Raw genomic sequence first — 21,285 nt, forward strand, 5'->3', positions numbered from 1 at the left:
AAACTATTTAAGAGACTGACTAAAACTAAAATGGTCTGCCAAAAAAACAACACTGCGGCAACCAAAGGGCTCATCCCAATGTCGGCATGCAAACGAACACCCAATTTAAAATCCACCAATAAAATGGCAGCATTTTTCACAGCAGTCAAGTGTGTGAACGGGGTTAAAGTCGCAACACAATGAGAGCCTGTGTCTGTTTGAATAGTCCGTAATGTTAAATATTAACTTAACACTGATAACAAGAAGGCAAGGATTACATAGTCGTACTGTGTGTGTGTGTGTGTGTGTGTGTGTGTGTGTGTGTGTGTGTGTGTGTGTGTGTGTGTGTGTGTGTGTGTGTGTGTGTGTGTGTGTGTGTGTGTGTGTGTGTGTGTGTGTGTGTGCGCGCGCGTGTCCTAATTCACTCAGCCTTGGCTGCTGGGTTTTACAAGACATAGTGCAGGGTGACATTAATTCAAATCTATGTCACCACGATTCCAAACCTTCATAATAGTAAAGTAAATAGTTCAGTAAGAATATAAAGCAGTTAGTTGCAACATCAACTGAAGCATTCAGAATATGACTGTAAAAGACATATCATGTGATTAATGACATGGTATCGGAATGGCATACACTGGCAAAGGGATACTTGCCGATACTGATACAGTACCAGCATTTTAGGCAGTATCGGCAGCTTTTGCCATAAACTGGTCTGGCATCACTATTGGAACAACTGTACTCAAGGCCCAAGAGCAAAAAAACTGGATACATTCAGACACTTCAAGAGTCGACAGGCATACTCGACAAACCCAAGATCAAGAGTCTAGAAACACCACTCACTCAGTCCCAGTATCAGTGCAAACTAAGCGTTCAACCTGACGTCACTGTTTTGGGCATGATTTTTGGCCATCATAGGAAAAATTTTAAACTTTGTATCAAACATTTTGCAGATCTTCCAGCTCGCGAAACACATAGTACGATCTTGTCGATCGGCTAGTTCTGAAATAGGGGCTTATGGGATTTATAAGATAATCGATCGGCTGACCTAGGGCTCTCCAAAATCGGGAACAGTATTGTACTCATTGGTCTCTAGTGACATGGGGGGGGGGGGGGGGGGGGGGGGGGGGGGGGGTTTGCCACTCACTTGATGAAGCACCTCGCTCCCTCGAACGTGTAGCCCTCCTCCCATCCCGTTGGCAGGTCTGTGTGGGTCCAAACACAACAAGCAGATGGACACACTGTTAACTGGAGCACTGCCCTGAGAGAGGCTGTGTGCGTGCGTGCGTGCGTGCGTGCGTGCGTGCGTGCTTGCCTGCGTGCGTGCGTGCAAGAATGAAAGTAAGATCATTTTATTCATAGTGCAACCTTTCACAGCCTTACAGGTTTAAAATCATAAAAAAAAACATCAGTATAAAACAGAGAACAAATCAAACAAACAAAGCAATCGAACATCCATATAAGGGCATCGCAAGTACGTTATGGACATGCCCAAAAGTTACGTAAACAATATGCGTCATTATTCTGACGGCGCGTTGGTACGACTCACTCCATTACTAAGCCTGTCCCCAACCCTAACCCTAACCGCACGCAATTGTAATTCCGAGCAGATCCTCTGAACAGGTGGGTCTATGGCATGCCATTTTTATTTTTAATTATCAATAGAGGGCACAACCCTTAGGTGCAGGGGACGTTATTCCACTGTGTGTGTGTGTGTGTGTGTGTGTGTGTGTGTGTGTGTGTGTGTGTGTGTGTGTGTGTGTGTGTGTGTGTGGCCTGCAGATTGCAGGCATGCCAAGCCGAGAGCTAAGGCATCGGCAAAATTCTGTTCAGTGTCTGCAATTTTGGCAGTCGCCATATATGGAGAAGGCTAGCTCTGGTCCATAGCCTTCTAATGCTTCTACGATTCTGCCCTGCAGTATAAGGCTATGGGACTTTCGGTTTTAAATCTCAAATCGAAATCAGACCAGCCTCTCCTCTTTAGCGTATTTTAAAAGAACGTTTTTGCTACTCACCAAAACAAAGATTTCCACTAAAGAGGAGAGGCTGGTCTGATTTCGATTTGAGATTTAAAATCCCATAGCCTTATACTGCAGGGCAGAATCGTAGAAGCAGTAGAAGGATATGGACCAGAGCTAGGAGAAGGCGATGCTTTCTGTACCCGTGATCTGTATCCTGAAGCACTTGTTGTAGAGTTTTCCAAGTTTGCGCATCCACTATTGTTTGTGTTCAATAATTTCTTGTAAAATGTGAATGCAAATAAAGATGTTAAATGTGTGTGTGTGTGTGTGTGTGTGTGTGTGTGTGTGTGTGTGTGTGTGTGTGTGTGTGTGTGTGTGTGTGTGTGTGTGTGTGTGTGTGTGTGTGTGTAATCATGTAGCAGTGCATAATCATAATCATGTTTACACCTCAGGGGATCAGAATCAAGAATCAGAATCATTAACTCACGGAATCAATCAACATTGTATGTTTACGAGATAATCAATTCCTTTCATCAACACTGGCGTGTTATAATGAAGCTGATCATGTTTCTATGACAGGTGATCAATCATTGTGAAACAACGAACGACGTCACATTCTTACGCTGATGAACCGGAAAACACGAGGACCGATTTATTTATCTGAACAGAATTATTGAAAGTAATGTGCATTTTTTTTCTTCTACAGTTTCTCTACAAATTCAGAGATAATAAAACAAGCTGTCTATGCCTGGTCTTTTATCACACTGAAAATTGATCCGGATTGGAAGTGTGCATGTGCGTGTGTGCGTGTGCGTGTGCGCAGTCAGCTTTCTGGCTGACTTCAGCATGCTGTTGAAGTGTATGTTGGTACCAACAGAGCTAGCTGCAAACTGTGTGCCCCATCTTAGACGACGCCTTTTTGTCTCCACCAGGCCGAAGGCATGGGGAGAGAGTTGTTTTGCACTCCGTCCGTGTGTCCGTCCGTCCGTCTGTGAACAGCTAATCTCTGGCACCGTTGGCTTGATCGCAGCCATACTCTGCACACACACTCCCTGGATGCCAGAGCTGAACCTCTGCTCCAAAGTTTTCACATTGGCCTGTTATAGCGCCACCAGGAGGCCGCTTTGTGCAAAACAAATGTTTTGACAGTACACCTACAGATTTTGTCCAAACTTTACGCAAATTGGTACACAGTCTCTCTAGAGCCATTCAACGAAACGGGTCTTTCAGATTTTTCAGACTCCATCCTGATTGGCTACGATTGGCTTCCAAAGTTCGCAGGAGTGCTCCGTTTCAAACAAAATGCTGCAAATCATGAACACATCGTGTGATTTCCGTGAAAATTTGCACGCACATTTCCACTAGGCCGAGGAAGAAATGCCACTTGAATATTTTCAACTCAGCCTCATGGTGGCGCTATAACTGGCCGATTTGTGTTTTTACCTATAACTGCACCGATCTGTGTAAAACCATGTATGCACACTCCCTAGAGGTCAAGGAAAAACCTTTGCCTGGAATTTTTCACATCTGCTCTTTATAGCGCCACCAGGAGGCCGACATATGTAAAACACATTTTCTAATATTACTCCTTCAGATTTTATCCAAATTTCACGCAAATCGGTACACATGCTCTCCATAGTCATGTGATCATGTGATTTGTTTGATTTCTCGTAATTATCCATCCTGATTCGCTACAATTGGCTTCTAAAGTTTTCAGGAGTAGCCCGTTTTGTACAAATCGCCACAACTCCTCAACGCAGCATCCGATTGCGGTGAAACTGTGCATGCCTATTCCCACTACTAGGCTGAGGAAGAAATGCCACTTGACAGTTTTCAAATCAGCCTCATGGTGGCGCTACAACAGGCCAAGTTGCATCACACACACACACACACACACACACACACACACACACACACACACACACACACACACACACACACACACACACACACACACACACACACACACACACACACACACACACACACACACACACACACACACACACACACACACCACCACCACCCCCCCCCCCCTCCTGGTGGAGACCTGTGCCCAGAACTTTTTCTAGTTATTATTATTTTGAAAAACATTTTAAAATAGCAAAATAGATTGCTGATCTGCAAGCTCATAACATGGCAATGAAGATTAGTTTTTCTTTCACCATATATATATATATATATATATATATATATATATATATAAAATAGAAAATGCCTCGTAAGATTAGGCATAAGGGATAAGTAGAACGATTCCATACGTTACACCAGTGGTTCTCAAACGTTGTTTTATGTATATTTTTCATAAATAGCAGATACAAGTACAAGCTTGCAGTATCTGCTATTTTTGAATAGCCAACGTATAAAATAGATAATGGGGTTAAAATGATTGTGATGCAAATCTTGCTAGGGACCCGCTGGTAGGGATCGTCTATTATGATAAAAAACTGCTCCACAGAGATTGTAATTTATTGTTAAATTGTCATCCTTATTTTCATTATTGCGATAATATAGTTAATCGCAATTATTTTTGCCACAATTTTGACATGTAATTTTGATATCGTCCCATCCCTACCCCTATCCCTGGAACCCCCTCAAGGACATCTGGGGGTCCCTGGACCCCACTTTGAGAACCACTGCGTTACACTTCCCATAACATATCCATGGATGCATTTTCATAGCGGGATTTGTCTCTGCAGCTTTTTAAATTGTAACCAAGGCAACAATTATTTAGGCCTGACGTCGAAATTTAAAAAAGGTCTTCTAAATCCTGACAGTTTTCTGAAATACCTATGATTCTATATGAGTGGTTCTCAATATTTCATGTCAAGGACCCCAAAAATGATATGTAATTGGCCTCCAACCCCCATCTGAAAATATGTTATTCCAGGAACCCCTCAGAAGCAAATATTTCAGTTAAAAACGTTCGCTCTGAAAGAATATATATTCAAAGATTTGTGCCGCATTTTCACGATTTTTCAAAAATAGCAGACCTACAAGCTCGTAGCGCGGCACTCGGTGCCACGCTATGAGCTTGTAGATCTGCTATTTTTCCAACAGCTAAAGCATAACATGATGCTTAAAACACCAAAAGGGGTTCCCGCCCAAAATGGGTTAACAGGAGAAACTGTGCTGAAGGAAGTCAAGGACTTCAAGTACCTGGGTCAACTCAGCAGAGCAGGATCTAAAAGTGAAGAAGGGCCCTGAATGGCATGACCAGTGTATGGAACTCTCAATCTCCCTCGACAAATCAAACGCAGCTTCTTCTATGCAATGGTGGAATCTGTTATCCGTTATCTATATGGCAGCGAATGCTGGGCCCTGAAGCCAACCCTGCAGAAGTCTCTAGACGGGTGCTACACCAGAATGCTGTGTGCAGTACTTAACCTCAGCAACCAACAAAACCCTGTATGAGGGAATACCAAGGATGAGCCAGAAAGTAGCAGCCAAGAGAATGAGACTATAGCAGGACACTGCCAAAGACATCAAGAACTGCCAGGCAGCAAAGTAGTGCTGTGGGAACTAACACATGGGCATCGATCAAGAGGACGTCCAAATATGTGGATGTACTCAAGAAAGACGCAGGAGCGCAAAGCACCAACAAGCTGGCAAGATTTATGGAGAACCGGGATGACTGGAAGCAACGATGTAGGGCTCGTCTGAGGACAAGGTCAAGGTCAAGGTAAACTTTATTGTCCACAAGGGAATTTTTCTTTCTTGGCTTTCACCCCAGCTACAGCCACACATAAAACATCAATGACAAACAAAAAGACATTACAGACAGAGGGAGACACAACATTACACAATTGCACACATGATGCGGATAATCTAGCCTCACACATAGTTACTTCTGTTTCAGAGCCTCGTTCAACATCTTAGTTGATACCTAGAGAAGTCAAAATAAAAACAAACTGGCCCAACTGTCTTTTACTTCCTGTATGTACAGTATGTGTAGTTGTTCCACATATATCCACATATTTGAAGCAGTCGTTTGCCTCTTTTTTTTAGGAGACCGGAAGCAGGTTGTAGTAGTATATTAATTCCAACGGGAGAAGTGAAAGTGAACACATCTTCAGAACCATTCTTTAGCCCCACCATTGTCACTTAAACCCATTATGGCTGGGCGGGAACTCCTTTAGGTGTTTTAAAGCATTATGTTATACTTTAGCTATTGGAAAATAGCAGATCTACAAGCTCATAGTGCGGCACGAGTGCCGCGCTATGAGCTTGTAGATCTGCTATTTTTGCGCAAATCTTTGAATATATATTCTTTCAGAGCAAACAATTTTAACCCAAATCTTTGCTTCTGGGGGGTTACTTAGAACAACATATTTTCAGATGGGGGTCGGCAGCCAATTACATATCATTTTTGGGGTCCTTCCTTGACATGAAATATTGAGAACCACTGATATAGAAACAGGAGGTTTTTCAGAAAATTTTCATGATTTAGAAGTCTTTTTTTTTTTAGAATCGGCCTCAGTCCTAAAAGGGATAACTAAATATTGTACCAGGCGTGAAACTGTCCTTATAGTCACACAACGCCACCGGACATCATTTGACTCTGTACGTCGCCCCAAAATAGCTGATCTACAAGCTCAAAACGCAGCGTGTGAGTAGCAGAATGGAAAGAGAGAGTGTGAGACAGAAACAACCCAGCAAGCACGGTCAGGACCTGGACGAATTAGTGACGTCTCGATTGGGGCCGCAGATCAAGTCAAACCAAGACTAGTCACATCTGACCCAGAATATCACCCGATTTCAACCAACATAAATTTTACCCACTAAGACGGACGTCACTGGATGAATCAGAGAGAGTCCGATCGAGGCCAGATCAACTTAAGTCATCATAACTAGTCAGATCTGGCCCAGAATAAGCTATATTATTTAAACTGGTGAAGACGTCCTGGAAATGACGTAAAGATCATCCCCATATGGGCTGTGATCTGGCCTAGTCCTGAACGTCACCGGAGTCACCGGAGGACGTCATCATGACGTCATTTGGCTTGCTGGGAAGCTCACAACGCAGCATGGTGTGAGCTTGTAGATCTACAAAAGATCATGGGATCTATTGAATGTGAAGGGGGAGGTGACAAAACTGACATATTGAGCCTATTTCCAGCAGGTTTGAACCGGTTCAGTTATTTCTTTTCCCGCCTGATATTAAACCAGTTCAGAGTATTTCCGTTGAAAATGAATTGGTTCAGAACACTAGAAGTTGGTTCGAAACACAGGAACCAAAAAATGGCCACCGGTTCAGCACCAAGGTTCCAACCATCTTGAACGGAACCAGTTCTAGAACCAAATTAAGTATTTTGTTGGAAAAGGGGCCACAGTGTCAGTGTGGCAGCCCCCTAGTATCCAGTTCAGTGACGTAGACTCCGTGGGGGCGGCGGGGCTCGAGCCCCCATGATGAATTGACCAGGCTGAATATGTACAGTATATTCGCCTAGTCGGTTCGTCCCGTTCCCGCACCCGTTCGCGCAATTCTCGTCTTTGCATTGACTTTGTATGTAATCGCGCAGCTCTAACCATCCAAGTCTGAACGCACGTTAACACCTCTTTTGTCCGGGCCCGGGTGGGCCGCGTTGCCTGTCCCCTTGTACACATGCAGATCAGGCATTCAAATGCTAATCTTGTACTGTAGTAGAGTACTGTACTCTGCTTAGGCTACTTGTTCACAATGAAAAGGAGTAGCCTACCAGATAACTCAGTGCTGCAATCATGGCATTTAAACAAACATGCTCTTATAATCTAAACACTGTGACACGTTTAAAGAGTGTTACAAATAAGTGTTTAGAACCAAAATGCTTGGGTTTAGGGTGGAAAGAAAAAAACAACAACTTTTTTCCCCCCGTTGCGGGGGGGGGGGGGGGGGGGGGGCCTTAGTGGGGGGAGGAGGGGCGCCCCCATGACGATTATAAAAACATTTCGTCTCTGATCCAGTTGTTTGTTCAGACACACGCCATATGTCATTTCCTGGGGTCTAGTAGGACTCAAGTAGGCTAAATAACACAGAAATGTACACCACTGAACTGAAGCCATCTATGAAATCTATGAAAAAGTTTAATCTGCAACACATTGTTATACAATATGTAGTGGGGGATATTAATAAAAAAGAAACACTCCTTGGGCTAAATTCGGCCATAGCCACTTAACCCAAATGTGCCCAAATGTGCTGACCTCATCACATTTGTGATGACGTCTATAGCCGTTTTTAGCCCAAGGGGTATTTTTCGTGCAAAACTAATGCTTGGAATGGATTCAGAATCATGAAAACCCCCTAGTTTGACACGTCATATGCTACTTAAAGCATAGTGAAATATAGAACATTTTTGCCTTATATTGGTTGTTGATGGTACCACAACTTTCAGCTGCTGTCAAAAATTCCCCTATAGGGTGGTTGAATAGAAACCAATGTGGGATATGTTAGTATAGACACCTTTACAAACACATTGGTGAAGAAAATTATTGGTAAGAAATGTATATTCCAAGACTATCTCTCAAGTAATTGCATGAAACTGCACCTGTTCATGTCAACGAAGGACCCCCACATTGATATGTATCTATCCCCCGGACCACCCTGTTGAAAGGAGCCTGTGGCAGGGTGGGACCCCCATAAACTGCCAGGCAGAGCAGTAGTGAACTGAAAGGCAGTAATAAAAAAATCGCTTGAGTTCTAATAAATCACTGCATCATCCGAGTACAAAATCACGTTAATGAATAAAATGCAGCTATACAGCCAGTGTGGAAATATAGCCTATCTAGATGCCAGGTTGTGCCCAGCAAAATAAATTAATACAAAATCACTTCAACCAATTAAGTTGAAACCCTAACATATTTGAAAATATCAGACCTATAAGCTCAGTGTCAGATTTGTATTATCAATATAGTGATACTTCTCAATGTGCTCATGAAGTGAACATTTGCCAATAATACAAGTTCTCTGGTCAAAGTTATAGAATAGTGACACACAGTATACACACACACGCACGCACTCGCGAGCAAAACATACAACACACACACAGGAAGAGAAACCAGGGTGTCGCGACACTTGACTCTCCTCGCGCTGCTTCAGGTGTACAAGTGTCATATTATTTTCAAAATAGTTTTTAAAACACAATTACGCGCGCGCGCCGCGTACACACGCTACACGCTCACACAGTCACACGCGCGCGCGCACACACACACACACACACACACACACACACACACACACCTGGAGTTTTGCGGTGTCCGGTGATCAGCGCCTCTCCGCTCACAGGATGCAGCCAGGTTGTACTCTGAGCTTCCTCACTATAGGGAAAAAATAAGAGACAGAAACAACAACATTATAATACAGCCACTGTTTGACCGAACCCCTGCATTCATTCATTCATCAGACAGACAGACAGACTATATATGGGCTCGTTTACTTGACGAAGAAGACGCGTCCGTCCCTGGTGACTCCGTAGCTCCAGGTTTTGGGGAGAACGGAGATCCAGTCCGGCTGCTGGTGCAGGTCCACCGCCGCCATGTCGCTCTGTGCACTGCCTACTGTCTAGTGTCTACTACGGTCTCTGCCGCCGGTGTGCTCTCACACACACACACACACACACACCCGGTTACGCACACACCTGTGACCTGGACAATTGCGTGACCGCACGGGGACGCTGTTTTTCATTTCTCTCTCTCTCTCGCTCTCTCTCTCTCTCTCTCTCTCTCTCTCCTCCCTAGTCTCTATTTTATTTAATTATGTATTTCTATTAGAAATAACTGATCAACAAGCAGCAGGTCAGCTTTATAAACTGAAGATAGCCAATCTGCAAGCTCACAACTCACCGCAGCGCACCACTTAGTTGACCTTGTAGATCCCAGGTTCCCAGGTAGATCCCAGGTTCCCAGGTCCCAGGTTCCCAGGTTCCCAGTTCGAACCAGCCGTCCGACACGTTAAAATTACCACCGCTGAAATGCCCTTGAACAAGGCATCAACCACTACGATGAAATGTGTTCTATGAGCAGGGCCTGGCTGGAAACAAGTTCTTGAGCTTAGCCCAGATACCCTGGGTAAATATAGATTTCATTTCATTTCATTTCATCTGCAAGTATGAATGACTGCAAGTCATTTATGATGAATTCCTGTTCTGTCTATAGAAGTGTCTATTTGTACGTCTCTAAATGTTTTGATGATTTGAACATGGTGGACCCTATTGGAAACAAGTGTAATGCTTAATTGGGTCGTCCACTCACAGTTAACAGCCTTTGTATTGAGTTTGTGCTTGAAATGTACTGTAATTCTGCAAACTGTTAATAAATTCTTCAATCAATCAATCAAGTATGAATGACTTTGACACAAATGTTGAAACCTGAATTCATGATTGCAGGAGGGTTCGTTCTTTCTTTCTTTCTTTCTTTCTTTCTTAATTTATTTTATTTAATTTTTTGTCCTAATTTATAACCTACTGTAGGCTACTCATTATGGGTTTATTCCAGGGGTCTTCAACAGTGGGTATTTTTGTACCTATTCTGAGGGATAGGAATAACTGATCTTCAAGTTACAAAAATGCAGATGTACAAGCTCACGAGTCACGAGCAAACTAGTTAAAGGTCAAGTTTACTAATAAGTATTATCGGTTTAATTGGTTAATTGTCTGAAAATACACATGAACATTATATCAAACACTGATGAAGCTGTCTAAATCTACAACACAATGTTATACAATATACAGTGGGGGGTCTCTGCTCTATCTCTCTCACAGCTCGGGGGTCCTTGGGCTCAGGCTGAAACACGTTGAAGACCCCTGATTTATTCCAAATGGTGGAGATTAGGCTACTTTTACACTCGTACTGTTGACAAATGGCGCCCCTCCGTGGTGACATATTCCAATAGGCCACCGATGTCGGTGTAACGGCTGAAACCTTGGCAACGGCTGACAAGTGGAGCAAAGTGGATCATCTGGGGGATTTATTATTATAGCCTACTACCTGAGTGTGACACCGATTGAATCCACCAATCGCATCTATGGAATTATACCTGAGTGTAATTGAATCCACCTATCACATCCCTGTGTAGCCTACACTGCAGTGGAGGACAAAGTCTCTCAACTCCAGTAATTGAGTCAAAGTTGCCTATTAGAATATACTCTTGGTCATTTTGTGAAAGTTCCTCAGTAAAATGTGTATGCATAGGCCTACTTGCGCCAAACTACTACTACAAAATACTTAAATAGTCAAAAGTATATGCTTTTACAAATCATTTAAGGTGACATGAATTAGGCCTACACTTTTTTGGTTAAAGCAAATGTCATTAACAGTGTTAAATAGATATATTTTGTGATAGTAATAATTGCCATAGAGTGTTTATTCAGTAACGGTTGCCAATTTCAGCCAACCGGGAGAGAGTACCCATTTATAATGTCCCAGCTCCAATTGTGTGTTGTTGTTCTTGTGTGTGTGTCTGTGACTCTGTGTGTCTGTGACTCTGTGTGTCTGTGACTCTCTGTTGTTTTTCTTGTGTGTGTGTGTGTGTGTGTGTGTGTGTGTGTGTGTGTGTGTGTGTGTGTGTGTGTGTGTGTGTGTGTGTGTGTGTGTGTGTGTGTGTGTGTGTGTGTGTGTGTGTGACTCTGTGTGTGTCTGTGACTGTGTGTCTGTGACTGTGTGTCTGTTGTTTTTCTTGTGTGTGTGTGTCTGTGACTCTGTGTCATCACTTGCAATTCCACTTGTCTTGTCTGTATTCCATCATGTGAGTTATCTCCTGATTGGACAACATTTCTAACCAGACCTGAAAATAAAATGTATTTTTAGTAAAGAGCTGGAGTGCATGGAGAGCAGGGACAAATTAGCCTGATTTTAGCCTCGCTCAGTCGAGTGGGCGGGGTCTATGGGCTGGAAACCAGGCTAGGGACAAATTAGCCTTTGGGCCAGTGGGGCTGTGGCCCAGGGGCCCTTGGCTCTCAGGGGCCCTTCGGGGAAATTGGACCGTGAGGTACTATAGGTTTGTCGCCCTAAAAAGGGCTCCTGGGGCCCTTCATTAGCTGTTGATTTTGTTAAATTTAGGTTAAAAAGATGATAAAAACACAGAAAAACACGAAAATGTCACCTGCACGCACGCCATGGGGGCCCTGCAAAAATTACCGGCCCAGGGGCCCTTGTGTTACTGTTACTGAACAACCCAGTCCATAGAAATGATATATGTATATATATTTGAAATAAGGCTTAGTTGAGTAATTCAAAAATGTGATTTTCCCCTTACATTTACAATATAAGTGCTACCCAGAGCTATTTACAATTGTCTCTCACAATGTCTGTTTTATCAAATGCCACTGTACTTGTGGGGACATTTGGCCTTTGCAAATACACACACACACACACACACACACACACACACACACACACACACACACACACACACACACACACACACACACACACACACTTCCAATACCACCTTTGCATTGAGTACATGGTCTCCGCCCCCTGTCATTGTATTCCTATAGGAATGCAGTGTCAGCCTTACACACACACGCACGCACATCACACACGTGTACACGCACACACACACACACACGCACGCACACACACATGCGCGCGCGCACACACACACACACGCGCACACACACACACACACACACACACACACACACACACACACACACACACACACAGTGTCAGCCTTTCACACCAATACAAAAGCAGAGTTATCCAACACCACTGTGTGTGTGTGTGTGTGTGTGTGTGTGTGTGTGTGTGTGTGTGTGTGTGTGTGTGTGTGTGTGTGTGTGTGTGTGTGTGTGTGTGTGTGTGTGTGCGCTACCATTGTGTTAGGCTACTTTGTGTGTGGTGTGCTGAATACAAGTACACCTAATCAAGTGCTGTACTTTTTTGAGATACTTTTACTTCACATAATATATATATATATTTCTTTTTTTTAAATGTCCTCATAAAAAAGAGAAAGGGAAGGATACAGTGACAGTAAGACAGTAAGTCAGACAGAGACAGAAGTAGTATGTGCTTAAATTCATATTTAGAAAATGTTTCAGATGTCAAACATTTCTGAGATGATGGAATGATGATGGATGATGAAGGTCATGGAAGGGGAACCTTCATGGGCAAAGATAATCAACTTCAAAATCTAAAAAAATGACCTCTCAGACATGTGTTAAGGGGAAGAGAGAGAGAGAGATCAATAAAGAAACAACGTTACTGTACGTTACACATAGTGTATCGTTCCCGTGCTGTTATAGAAAGAAACCTCCATATACAGTACTGTAGGCCTATATTCATTTCAACATGTTTGTAAATAAATATCCCCACTTGATCATATGCCAGTGTCACACAAAAGCATCAGGATTTTTCCACCTGCTATTTTTTATTTTATTTTATTTTTTATACTTTTGAATTTGAATACTGAAATACAGTAACAGTTTTGGATATGAGGCTTCCACCCGACAGAGACGATATCTATCCATCAGTGTTGTTTTTGGCAGCAACTTTTTTTATTTTAGTTTTAGTCGTAGTCTATTGAATAGTTTTAATTTAGTTTTAGTCACCTGGAATGTTTTAGTGTCTAGTTTTAGTCGACTAAATGTCATAAGATTTTAGTCGACTAAATCTACAGTTGATTTAGTCGACTAAAATGTATTTTGGCGGGCCTTGATGCCGTCGTAATGACTTTTTTTTTTTACACTTGCTGAAAATAGGCGATCTACAAGCCCACAACGCGTCGCAGCGCGACGTGTTGTGAGCTTGTAGATCTTCTATTTTGTAAAATGACTTATACTGGATCTCTTGTCCACTAGTCCCTTCCTAACATTTCAGTTTTTTATATGTTGATGAAATTGTCAGTATATATTTTATTTAGTCTTAGTTTTAGTCATCATAGCTTAGTTTTTCATTTAGTTTCCATTTAGTTTTCGTCAGTGGAAAAAGGTAGTCGACGAACATTTTTCGTCTTAGTTTTAGTCGAGGAAAACAACACTGCTATCCAATGCGTTATATACCTGAGGGTAGACATAAGGTGCATGATGTACTGTACAGCAGCACAGGGTAGGTGAATGGGTAGGGTTTAACCCAGGAGGCCCTCCAGCTGCTGCTGGGTCACAGCCTTAGAGAAAGACCCCAGAGGGCTCCATTATTAGAAGGTCCCCCGGGGGGGGCTTCTAATAGCGTACCTGTTCAAATGACAAACATTGAGCCCTTTTGTCCCTGCATGGCTGCGGCAGAACAGAACAGAGCTCCGGCCTGTAATCTGACCTCTAATGTATTGGACTCTGTACTCTGTATATGACATCTGACAGAGGAGTCCCCTGTTTGTTTGTTTCCACCATAGGGCATAGCATGTTGTGGTTACATGTTGTGGTTAATAATAATAACAATCTTTATTGTCCCGAAGGATATTCGTCTTCACAGTCTGTTCAACACCCACATCAAAAACAACACATAGGTATCACATAACACCAAGACAATACAAAAACATGAGGCCCCCACTGTGTACAGAACCATCCTATCAGCGGGGCAGTTTGTTTAATTCCGCCGCGATGGCTGAGGGGACAAAACTCCTACTAAAACGGACCTTTTTCCATGGCAAGGTTCTGTATCTTTGTCCAGATGGCATGAGGTTAAAGAAGCGTTATGGCACTCATTCATTTTTTTCCCCATAGAGATTTCCTAAAGTATATATATTTTAATCCTGGAACCAAGCCATCCAGGCTCCTGGTGAAAAATAATAATATTGTAAATCACAAAAAAAATCACACACGAGTGAGGGGGCGCTCTTAGGTGATGTAATGATGATGTAAAACAAACGGTGTCATAACAAACATTACATTCTCTTTATTGTTTGTGTTAAGGACAAGATGACGTAAATGTTCCCTTCATTGTCAATGGCGTTTTTAAAACAAACATTGAACTAAAAACAAACATTAAACCAGGAGGGGCTAGCGCCCCTAAAAAAAATGCATTCCTGTGTGTCACGTCACACCTCCATATATGGTCACGCCCCGTGACATCACGCTTCGTAACATCACGCCTCCATCTCCATATATGGAGCTGACCTGTTCTGACATTCCATATGTTGATCCGGTCCCCAATGCTTCATTAAGGCTATTAAATATCACAATGGGATGTGGGATAATTTATCCCATATCCCATAATATGGGATATTATATATTATGTGATAATTTCTCACAATTTACAATGTAGGCATTTAATAGAAGCTCTTACTCCAGAGCAAGCATGATAAACACAAGGTAATACATATAGAAACTATATACTGTAGGATCATACTGCAGGTAAACCAAGAACCTATCATCAGTCTAACATAAAAAGAAGAAATCATCTGTAAACTATTTGATGCCACGTCAAAACAAATGAACCTGCCATCTGTCTACATAACATGGCCATGCAATAGAGTGTCGCAGTCCCGCCCCCTTTCATAACGACGCCAGGCCCAGGAAATAATTCCCAATGCATTTTTCCCATAGACATTTCAAAAAGTATTTATTTAGTATTTATTACAAAGCCAACTCGAGTTGTGACAAATCATGACAACAAACACAATATTTTGGACAAAACAAATAATTACAAACAAGAAAAACAAGAAAAAAAGTGTTGTAACCTGCCGTTTTTTTCTTCTTTCTAATTATTTGTTTGGCCCAAAAAATTGTTGGCTTTGTACGAGGTTTAAAAGGTCTTTAAATAAATACTTTTTGAAAAGTCTATGAGGAAAATGAACGGGGAATTATTTTCCGGGTCTCTCGAGGGGGCGGGACTGTGACGCTCTATACAAAGTGTATGCATCCTATGTCATTTTATAATTGTGTTTCCTTTGCTTGATGTATATTGTATAACACAATTGCAGTGTTGAAATGTGCTATACGAATACAATTGTTTTGCCTTACCTATGCTGTGTGTGAGCCTTACTGCAGCATGCCATTATCCATATGAAACACCTTACCTATGCTGTGTGTGAGCCTTACTGAAGCATGTCATTATCCATATGAAACACCTTACCTATGCTGTGTGTGAGCCTTACTGAAGCATGCCATTATCTATATGAAACACTACGAAACACTATGCTGTGTGTGAGCCTTACTGAAGCATGCCATTATCCATATGAAACACTATGAAACACTATGCTGTGTGTGAGCCTTACTGAAGCATGCCATTATCCATATGAAACACTATGAAACACTATGCTGTGTGTGAGCCTTACTGAAGCATGTCATTATCCATATGAAACACCTTACCTATGCTGTGTGTGAGCCTTACTGAAGCATGTCATTATCCATATGAAACACCTTACCTATGCTGTGTGTGAGCCTTACTGAAGCATGCCATTATCCATATGAAACACTATGAAACACTATGCTGTGTGTGAGCCTTACTGAAGCATGCCATTATCCATATGAAACACTATGAAACACTATGCTGTGTGTGAGCCTTACTGAAGCATGCCATTATCCATATGAAACACTATGAAACACTATGCTGTGTGTGAGCCTTACTGAAGCATGCCATTATCCATATGAAACACTATGCTGTGTGTGAGCCTTACTGAAGCATGCCATTATCCATATGAAACACTATGAAACACTATGCTGTGTGTGAGCCTTACTGAAGCATGCCATTATCCATATGAAACACTATGAAACACTATGCTGTGTGTGAGCCTTACTGAAGCATGCCATTATCCATATGAAACACTAGCGGTATATCAGTGGTTCCCAAACTTTGTCAGGTCAAGGAAACCTCAAAAGTATGTACAGTATTTGGCTGCGAACCCCCATATAAAAACATAATTTTATATGGGGGTATATTTAGATTTGAGTTTAAAATGTTTTCTTATTAAAATATCAATCAATCAATCAATCAATCAATCAATCAATCAATCATATATTGCTGAGGTTCAAGTGGTTATTGTGGACCATATATGATGTGGACAGCGGGAAAAAACAGCAGACTAGTCCCATGAAGCAAGAAAAACAGTATGGCTGACAATGCACACATGTGTGCACAAAACGTCGATGTGAAATGAATTAGTATTGTGCAAATATACACATCATGGTCCATTTCTCATCTATACACACTGTTTGTTAACTTGTGCCTCATATTCCTGGAGGAAGAGAATGACCAAGCAACCATGAAGTTATGAGAGTCATAATCATCTGACTGTACTGGGGCACATACTGTACAGTACAGCTGCAGACCCAGGTGGTGCTATACGTTTACAACTCTGTGCCCTCCTGTATAGGTACAGTGGTTCTCAACCTTTTCAATAATCATATTTGAATGGGGACCCCCCCCAAAAAATAATCATATTTGAACTACGTTGCTGGAGTGCATCCATATTTCAATTCTCTATACTTCTTCTCCACTACATCTCACAGGGAAATGTACTAATATTGCACACACTGCGCACTACAATATTGTTTGAAAACTTTAGTCACAGATTGATTTGTTAGATTTGCATTATTATTAGAAGACGTCCAAGTTCCAAGCTGAGTGCCTGCGCTGCCAAGCATGGCACAGAGCTGTGCACAGAGCTGTCCAACAGCCGAGTGGAAACATGCAGCTCACTGGGTACAGTGGGTACAATGCCTCTGCCTGGCATGCAGGAGATCAAGCCTGCACACACAATTCACTGTAGACACGCACGCACGGCGCACAGGAGGACATTTGGCCCTCACAAGTAATACACACAAGGGTGCCACTACCACACACACACACACACACACACACACACACACACACACACACACACACACACACACACACACACACACACACACACACACACACACACACACACACACACACACACACACACACACAGACACAGACGCACGCACAGTATTTCTGAAATACATGCATTTACTTTTGGGAAATATATAGACTGTCCGATTATGTTTGATATTATCACCATTTGGCAATTTAAAGATGGAGTGCCGTAATCTTTGTATTCATTCCCAGTTTTTCATGTGTTTATGAGTTGACAATACTTCATTAGACCCATTGGTGTGGTTGTTATGTGCAATGATGTCTTCCCTATGTATTTAGCTATAGGGTTCCTACCTGGAGGCTGAACCCTTGACAGTCAAACGTGCCAATGAAAAATGAAAACAGTGATATCCCAGCAAGCCAAATGACGTCATGATGACGTCCTCCAGTGACTCCGCTGACGTTCAGGACTAGGCCAGATCACAGCCCATATGGGGATGATCTTTATGTCATTTTCAAGACGTCTTCACCAGTTTAAATAATATAGCTTATCTGACTAGTTATGATGACTTAAGTTGATCTGGCCTCGATCAGACTCTCTCTGATTCATCCAGGGACGTCCGTCTTAGTGGGTAAAATTTATGTTGGTTGAAATCAGGTGATATTCTGGGCCAGATGTGACTAGTCTTGGTTTGACTTGATCTGGCCCCAATCGAGACGTCCCTAATTCGTCCAGGTCCTGACCGTGCTTGCTGGGATAGTGACATCACAATATCATCCCCTCCCCTAACCCCTCCCCCTTTATCATACAACAACAGCTGAGGGTGTGGCTTCAGTTCAGGTGGATCACTATTCACTGTGCACCGGCCATCAGCACCCACCACCAGGCAAACCAGGCATACTTAATGAACTGGTGGGCGTGTCCACATAAAAACTAGATTTTAACAAATACAGTAACACATACATGAGGTTAAAATAGAACAGTAACAGGTACAGAACATGGATATTTGACCATGTCTTCACCATAAAGGTTATATTGTATATTACCCCAGTAGGTCTTGGTACAGTAGGCTATAGTACAGCAAACGTACGCCACATTCCTGACTCATCATGATATCAGCAGTAAATTGCTGTCCGGACTCCCGCAGGCTGCTATGGCTTCCTCCGACCTCCCTGCTCGGGTGGTTAAGTAATGAAACAGATGAATGATTAAAGTGTGCAACTGTTTAGCATTGATTTACACTCCTTAATGCTTATACCGTCCTCTGTCGGCACGGAGAACACGTATGTCCAAAAACCCTTACTTTTTTGAAGAAATGGAAAAGAAAGAAAGAAAGAAAGAAAGAAAGAAAGAGAACCTGTGTTCCACTGGATCCAGTGTGGTATCTGGTCACAAGCTCTTTGTTAATGCTTTTAATTTTCATCAGCTCAATATGACAATATTTATAAAACCTATACTCACACATATAGAAACTTAACCGTGTTTGCTATTCACTATTCACTATTCACTATTATTAGAAAATGGCAAAACAAATATTGCCTTCAAGATCTACAAGCCTTCCAAATGTCAAGATGTCCGAGCTCACAAAGCCTCGTCTGGCTTGTAGATCTGCATTATTTTTTAATACTTTTGTGCGACGCACTTTTCGGACAAAGTAGGGCATTCATTTACATTTTTTTTTCTTTTTTTAAACACAAAAAGTTGGAGTATATGGGATTGGACATATGAGGTTTCTGCGCTGGCCGATGACCATAAATAAGCCGACCAGTGCTGACATCACATCCCAGGGGCTCTCATCTTCATGAGTGCAGATCTATACTGCGCGCACGTGTGCGACATCGCCTGGCTGCGCAGCGTTTATGCTTAAGTAGCACATTATAGATTAGGACCAAGGAAGACACTTCGGGCCAAGAGCTGCTCTAAAAAAAAAATCATTGTCGTCAGGCAGAAACCTCGTGTCTCCATGTTTCCGCTTTTTTAATGTATTGTATTTTTGTCGCAAATTAATGCCCTGCTAGCTTCGTCCTACAAGAGTGTCGCACAAAAGTAGTGAGAATATAGCCGATCTACATGCAGCTCACAGCACGTCATATAGGCTATTTGATAATGAGAAAAAAAACGTGGTTTTTGACATACAAGGTTTTCACCTGACACCGACATAAATTTAATGTACCAACCCTCTCTGGTCTACAGATAAAACTACACATCATTTACTATAGGAATTAATTCTATGGATTAGCTTTTAGATTAATCAATTAATGGAGAAGTGTGTGCATGCGTGCGTGCGTGTGCATATGTTCAAGTGATGTCGGTGTGCACGAGTACTTACTGTTTTCTGCACATTAGACACTTGAATTACACATCATGAGAGAATGTGTGCGTGTGCGTGTGCGTGTGCGCGTGCGTGCGCGCGAGCGTGTGCATTTACGGGGGGATATTGAATAGTCTCTAATCAATAATTATTGATTCCCCACTTGTCTTAAAGGCAGCCTGACAGATGGACTACACGCACACACGGTTCAAGTGCACCAAACATAGCCAGTCTAGCTCACAACACGTCACAACAAATGCAATTTTCAGAAGAGACTGCTATTTTCACTATTAAAGTGTTTTAAAAAAGTGTTAAATAGCTCTATATTGGGTCTTCAACATTTGTATTTGTGTTTCCATTAATATGTTGGATTCATGGCTAAATTAAGCTCAATTAAAGCTTGTAGATTGGCTATTTTTGGCTAATGTTCCCCATCACTCAAAGGCGGACCCCCTGTAATAATTCTGAGGTTAGGCTCACCATAAGATGGTCACTATAACGAACGAACACCACCCAGGGTGTGCATTACCTGCAGTAAGACGTCAAAAGGGCGAGGTCGCGTGCACGCATCCGCCTGGATGACGGCAGACTGCTGGGCGAGTGCTTCATATATGGAGACGGCCATGGGATGTCACAAGACGTGACCATATATGGAGGCGTGATGTCACAAGACGTGACCATATATGGAGAAGTGACGTCACAAGACGTGACCATATATGGAGACGTGACGTCACGAGGCGTGACCATATATGGAGGCGTGGTCGCAATAAGATGCTGCAAAGTATCTTCTGGAGGCTAACTTCCAGAACAACAAAGAAAGAAAGAAAGAAAGAAAGAAAGAAAGAAAGAAAGAAAGAAAGAAAGAAAGAAAGAAAGAAAGAAAGAAAGAAAGAAAGAAAGAAAGAAAGAGAAAAATGGAAGCAGGAATGGTGGCCATGTGCTTTAATGGCTGCTCCTCTCTCTGTCTCTCTCTAAAGCCATAGATGAAATATCTCATTAACAGAACACTTTATGGGGAAGTGTGCATGCGTACTGGGGGGGGGGGGGGGGGGGGGGGGGGGGGGGGTTGTACTTGTTGTAAGTGCTTTCCTACTGTTAATACTGCACACATCAATACATTATTGCACGCGCGCACGCACACACACACACACACACACACACACACACACACACACACACACACACACACACACACACACACACACGTGAATAAAATAGCCTAAATATGCAACTAGTATCAACGTTTAGTTTTCATCACAACATGTATGAGGCCTATTGCAGATACAAACATTAGACAGAATCACAGGCAGTTAAATGCGAACCTGTGTTATTTAATGCACAAC

General features: G+C 42.3%; 1 protein-coding gene across 3 annotated transcripts in view; it reads right to left on the bottom strand.

The window, feature by feature from the left end:
- LOC306923418 (pleckstrin homology domain-containing family A member 5-like) overlaps positions 1 to 9,548 on the bottom strand; it is a 123,050-nt gene extending 113,502 nt beyond the window's left edge. For 2 of the 3 annotated variants that reach the window (XM_079501500.1, XM_079501499.1), the window contains exons 1-3: positions 9,350 to 9,548; positions 9,154 to 9,230; positions 1,124 to 1,181 (exon numbers count right to left, since the gene is read on the bottom strand). In XM_079501500.1, coding sequence (XP_079357626.1) covers positions 1,124 to 1,181; positions 9,154 to 9,230; positions 9,350 to 9,450 — 236 coding nt within the window. In that variant the 5' untranslated portion in view covers positions 9,451 to 9,548. The remainder of the gene's footprint in view (positions 1 to 1,123; positions 1,182 to 9,153; positions 9,231 to 9,349) is intronic. The other variant, XM_079501502.1, reaches the window with a different exon arrangement.
- Between the last annotated feature and the right edge of the window lie 11,737 nt (positions 9,549 to 21,285).

This window comes from Electrona antarctica, assembly GCF_951216825.1.
Source record: "Electrona antarctica genome assembly, chromosome: 5".
NCBI classification, from domain to species: Eukaryota; Metazoa; Chordata; class Actinopteri; order Myctophiformes; family Myctophidae; genus Electrona; species Electrona antarctica.